This window comes from Euleptes europaea, chromosome 10 (assembly GCF_029931775.1).
Source record: "Euleptes europaea isolate rEulEur1 chromosome 10, rEulEur1.hap1, whole genome shotgun sequence".
Classification (NCBI taxonomy): Eukaryota; Metazoa; Chordata; class Lepidosauria; order Squamata; family Sphaerodactylidae; genus Euleptes; species Euleptes europaea.
In genome coordinates this window covers 9,136,448-9,142,442 of record NC_079321.1, presented here as the reverse complement: position 1 = coordinate 9,142,442, position 5,995 = coordinate 9,136,448, and the positions used below count along the sequence as shown (strand labels likewise).

The window sequence follows — 5,995 nt, the reverse complement described above, 5'->3', positions numbered from 1 at the left end:
CCAGTCACATAGCCTAACCTGCCTCATAGTATTATAGGGTTGCCAACTCTGGGTTGAGAAGTACCTGGAGATTTTTGGGTGCCTCTAGGAAGCCCACAGACAAGACGACTGCAGCAGCATTGTCCTGCCTGTGTTCCACAGCACCTAAGACAATAGGCATGGTCCTCTGCTCCTGGAGAGAATAGGTCTGCATCATGACTTGTAGCCATTTTGACTAGTAGCCATGGAGAGCCCTCTCCTCCATGAACATGTCCACTCCCCTCTTAAAGCCTTCCAAGTTGGCAGCCATCACCACTTCCTGGGGCAGGGAGTTCCACAATTCAACTATGTGTGGTGTGAAGAAATACTTCCTTTTATCGGTTTTGAATCTCTCACCCTCCAGCTTCAGCAGATGACCCTGTGTTCTGGTATTACGAAAGAGGGAGAAAAGCTTCTCCCTGTCCACTCTCTCCCTACCATGCATAATTGTATAGACGTCTATCATGTCTCCCCTTAACCGCCTTCTTTCCAAGCTAAACAGCCCTAAGCGTTAAGCCCTAAGCCCTAAGTGTGTGGTTAAGAGTGTCAGACTAGTATCTTGGAGGCCCAGGTTTGAATACCCACTTGTGCCATGGAAGCTCGCTGGGTGACGTTGGGCCAGTCACACTCTCTCAGACTAACCCACCTCACAGGATTGTTGTGAGGATACAATGGAGGACAGGAGAATAATGTAAGCCGCTTTGAGGTTCCCATTGGGGAGAAAGGTGGGGTATAAATAAGGTTGCCAGCTCTGGGTTGGGAAATACCTGGTGATTTTGGGGCTGGAGCCTGAGGAGGCGAGTGACTTCAATGCCATAGAGTCCAATTGCCAAAGTGGCCATTTTGTCCAGGTGAACTGATCTCTATCGGGTGGAGAGCAGTTGTAATAGTGGGAGATCTCCAGCTAGTACCTGGAGGTTGGCAACCCTAGATATAAATGAATGAAATAAAGAAATTGTGGAGGCCATGGTACCTTTCTGAGATTCTTCATTATTCCAGAATAATGATTAAGACTAAGAATGATTATACTAAAGAATGGCTAGGTTGAGAGACAACTCAATATTTCTGTGTTTTTATTGATTGTATAAGTTACCGAATAAATACAAATATTTGGGGCCTATACTTTTACAGGAGCATAAATATGATTATAGAGTATATAAATACTTGCTTGAGAACTACTGCAAAACATTTTTAAAAAATACAGCCAAAGAGTCAAACTTCATCATTCACACAGGGAACTGAAAAAAAAATAAAGGTTTGCATCTGCCAAATATTTTAAAATGGCACCATCTAAGAAGAGATCTGATTTTTTAAAAAAATCATTTTTTTAAAATCAGTTTTTTAAATGGCCGATCCGCTTGTTGGCCTTATTTCTGATCATCTTATGAATGGCACGGTTCTCTCTTCAGTCATCCTAGCCTACAGTGGCTCTGTTTATTGCTTCGGTCCATGGTTGGCTCTTGTTGAGTCCCTGTAGTTCCACCCATTCTTCCCGAGGTCGGCATTGGTAGAGATGGTAGCAAAGGCGCAGGTACACCCCACAGTCACCATCTGTTTCTCCAGCCAATAGGTTTGCTGGCAGCCTCTCCGCTTGCGTTTGAGGACGAGGACTTCCTGCAGAATGGGGACAGAATTCATGCCGTAGTTCAAACCTCGCCCTGAGGCATCGACGCAAGCATTGTAGCGGCAGCTGGCCTCAAAGATCTCATAGGGGAACCGGTTGGCATCCTCGTTAATCCTGTAAGTCAGTAGGCAAGAAAAGAGGGAAAGGCTTAACAGATAAGGTGGTGGGTCTCTTACGCGTGGTACGGAGAGATTGGACCCCTCTCTCATAATACTAGAACACGGGGTCATCTGCAGAAAATGGACGGTGAGAGATTCAAAACAGACAAAAGGAAGCATTTCTTCACACAACGCATTGTTAAACTGTGGAACTCCCTGCCCCAGGGTGTGGTGATGGCTGCCGACTTGGAAGGCTTTGAGAGGGGAGTGGACGTGTTCATGGAGGCTTCCTAGAGGCACCTGGTTGGCCACTATGAGAACAGACTGCTGGACTTGATGGGCCTTGGTCTGATTCAGCATGGCTTTCCTTATTTTCTTATGGAGGAGAGGGCTACTAGTCAAAATGGATACTAGTCATGATGCATACCTATTCCCTCCAGTATCAGAAGAGAATGCCCATGATATTAGGTGCTGTGGAACACAGGCAGGATGGTGCTGCTGCAGTCGTCTTGTTTGGGGGCTTCCTAGAGGCCCCTGGTTGGCCACTGTGGGAAACAGACTGCTGGACTTGATGGGCCTTGGTCTGATCCAGCATGGACTTTCTTAATTTCTTATGTTCTTTTAGTCTGTCAGCGTACATCGAGTCTCCAACTTGAAATCTGATTACCCTGAGTAGGAAAACCAGCTGTTCTGAGTCACCCAGTACTATCTACCAAATTGGTTGGCTTGACCCAATTTTCCCTCTCTCCTTACTTAAAGAATCCAGTGTTCAATGCACAATGTTGTGGTGATGTTCAACTTCTCTCTGTCATAGAATAAGATCCTGACTATCGAGTTTGGCCAAAGGGAAGCTGGAACAGCTGGCCTTTGACAACTTCCTTGAGGGAAAAGGCTCGCGTTAGTTGGGATACCACATCCATACATCTCTATATTTCTATATCTCACCCATCCTAATCTTATTCTCATGCTTCCTTAGACAAAAAAGGTGCATTTTTCCAAAAATACTGAATAGTTGCTTTGAGAGAACCCCCAGTATTTTACAGTAATCCATCAATTCCTGTAAGATGCAGCCCTAGTTATGATCTGGCCTACTCAGGCAGTGTATTTGAAGTGCCGCTATGGGGGGAGGTTGGGTTGCCAGGTCCCTCTTCACCACTGGCAGGAGATATTTGGGGCAGAGCCTGAGGAGGGCGGGGTTTGGGGAGGGGAGGGCAATTGGCCATAGAGCCCAATTGCCAAAGCGGCCATTTTCTCCAGGGGAACTGAACTCTATCGGCTGGAGATTAGTTGTAATAGTGGGAGATCTCCAGCTACTACCGAGAGGTTGGCAACCCTAGGGGGGGGCACAGTAGAAGATAGATAGTTCTGACTCATGAGGCACAGTCTTCTTGAAAGTTCTCCAGCATATGTCCTACTGTAATGTGAGCTAATCACGAGTGCAAAGTTAGCTCACTTGGGATCCTACTATCAGGGAAAATCCTTTGATTGAATGTGGTTATGAGGGGCCTAGGGTTGCCAACCTCCAGGTGGTACAGGAAACTGTATATACACAAAGTGCAAATATTTATAAGCTACTGAGGTGAAACATAGACCATATACGTGACATATATACAACACAATTATATACAATATGTACAGTTCACACAAAAAATGTAGAGAAATTTCCAAAGGTCTCAACTGAGTACCACAAATATATAGAGGAAGTTCCAAAGGTCTCAACTGAGTACCAAATGAATGCTAATATTGTAATCCTTGTGTAAAGTTCATATAGAGCCACAATCATCGATGGATACGGCCGTTTCAGATCCACAGCAGTGGAAATCTTTCTTCAGTCCTTCTAAAAATTAATATATTACCATCAGTATATAAATATATAAATATTATGACTATTAATTTGTGTGAACTGTACATATTGTATATAATTGTGTTGTATATATGTCACGTATATGGTCTATGTTTCACCTCAGTAGCTTATAAATATTTGCACTTTGTGTATATACAGTTTCCTGTACTGTTTTTCTAAACCTTTTGGTACGAGTACAGAGGTGCCGTTTTTCTCCCCAACCTCCAGGTGGTGGCTGGAGATCTCCCGCTATTACAACTGATTTCCAAGGAACAGAGCTCCGTTCCCCTGGAGAAAATGGCCGCTTTCCAATTGGACTCTATGACATTGAAGTCCCTCCCCTCCCCGAACCGCACCCTCCTCAGGCTCCAGCCCCCAAATCTCCAGGTATTTCCCAACCTGGAGCTGGCAACCCTATTTATATCCCACCTTTCTCCCCAATGGGAACCCGAAGTGGCTTACATTATTCACCCATTGGGGGAAGAACTCACCTCAGAGGCTACGACCAACTTAGTCTTGAGTCCTGGCACTCTTCAGTTGAGCCCTTCCTCAGGGAGGAGTGGCCAGGAAAGAAGAAGAGCTGGTTTTTATACCCCGCTTTTCTCTGCCTTTAAGGATTTTCAAAGTGGCTTACAATCACCTTCCCTTCCTCTCCCCACAACAGACACCTTGAGAGGTAGATGAGGCTGAGAGAGTTCAGAGAGAACGGTGACTAGCCCAAGGTCAACCAGCAGGCTTCATGTGGAGAAGTGGGGAATCAAACCCTATTAGAGTCCGCCGCTCTTAACCACTACACCACGCTGAAAGATCAGAATGCTCCAGTAAAAACCCGATTCGTCCACTCAAGCGGACCTTCCAGTCTTCGTCTCCCCTTCCCTTGAAGCAGATTCCTAGAAAAATCTAGCTGATTTTTATTTTATTTTTATAAAACGAAAAGTGCGCCTGGCTCATCACATTCAGCTGTTCTTCCTCTCAGGCTTTCTGAGAGGTCCTGTGTTTGCACACGAGCTTACATACAACACACTTCAGTCAACTGTGACATGTGTAGGTACCTGTAATCCCATGGAGATATAGATCGGTTCCTAACATCTTGAGGTGGGGTGTTGCCCGGGTTTGTGGGGACGAGATGTATTTGAACCCTCACGCTGTCAGGGAACTTGGACGCTTCGTTGGTTGGGCAGTCCTGGCTCCCTTGCTCAACGGGATTCGCCTTGATTTTTTTAGGGTTCGTTGCTCTCCCGTGGACCGAGTTTATTAGTGCCAGTATCAGCACCAGCCATTTGATCTGAAAGGGAGAATACATGCTTTTGGGATATATGGCGGGCTTTGCAAAACGACCTTTTTGGACATAAGTTAGCAAAAGCAGTAACCTGAAGCTGGCAAGAGAATACCTCTGTTGACAGAATACCTCTACTGCTCTACTACTACTGAGTCACTGTGAGCTTAGGATCAGGAATCATCACGATGCCCAAACTGGGATTCAGGTTTGTCTGCCTGGTGCTGTTTTGAGACCAGTTACAACAGACACTTAGCCGAAGGGAAATAAAGTTTATTCGTGGCCACGGACAGACTGACGCAAGGGAGTCATCTCCAAAGCTTGCGTAAGGAGACAATTGGTGTGCGTTACATTTTATACCTTGATTAATTTGCCATTTCATTGGTTTGACAACGCATAATGTAAGATGCCACATCTCAGTTCCAACCTCTTAATCCATAGTTGGCCATCAGTTCCACTCATTTACCTGGTCTCCGATTACCTGTGTCTTTTCAACTTTGTTATCTGCCTGACACATTCCTTCTGAAGTACCTATCACAGTGACTGGTACTCATTTCTTCTTGGCCCCGCTCTCAGCTACCTCATCCTACTCCTTTCCTTTCTGTTCTGTTCACACAAAGATTCCTCTTTCCTAGCCTGAATATAGTTTTTGGCAATCAGTAACCAATTCTAACATATCCTAATAAAGCATACCATACATGCACACAGCATTGATGTTTATAATAATTCCTACCATTTTACTATCTAATATATATTTTCTCATACTATCTTTCATAACAGATACTTGAGCAGTTGGCTAGCAAGAGCGGTCAGTAATTAAAATGAGGGATGCCCGGGTTCAAAAGCAACACCTCGGCCCTCCCTCTGAAGTCCAAGCAAAGTTGCTTAGTGGCAGGGTAAGGATATACATGCTAAGAGGTTCTTTTCCGTTGCCCACACAGGGACCAGTCAGCTTACTCATAAATGCAATGGTATTTTGTCTTTCTCACATTTCTTCCTATATGAACCACAGCCTAGGTGAGGTCCTGCTGAAGATCCCGTTAATAAGGAAGATCAAAGCAGGTACTAGAAAGAGCAGGGCCTTCTTGGTTGCTGCCCCAAAGCTCATTGCATTTCATACATAAATATATATCACT

General features: G+C 45.0%; 1 protein-coding gene across 1 annotated transcript; it reads right to left on the bottom strand.

Annotated features, from left to right (window-relative positions):
- Window positions 1-1,452: 1,452 nt before the first annotated feature.
- On the bottom strand, window positions 1,453-4,886 carry LOC130483905 (interleukin-17F-like). Its single transcript, XM_056856813.1, has 2 exons — window positions 4,636-4,886; window positions 1,453-1,756 (listed from the first exon to the last, which is right to left on the bottom strand). The coding sequence occupies exons 1-2, from the start codon at window positions 4,884-4,886 to the stop codon at window positions 1,453-1,455; spliced, it is 555 nt and encodes a 184-aa protein (XP_056712791.1).
- Window positions 4,887-5,995: the final 1,109 nt, after the last annotated feature.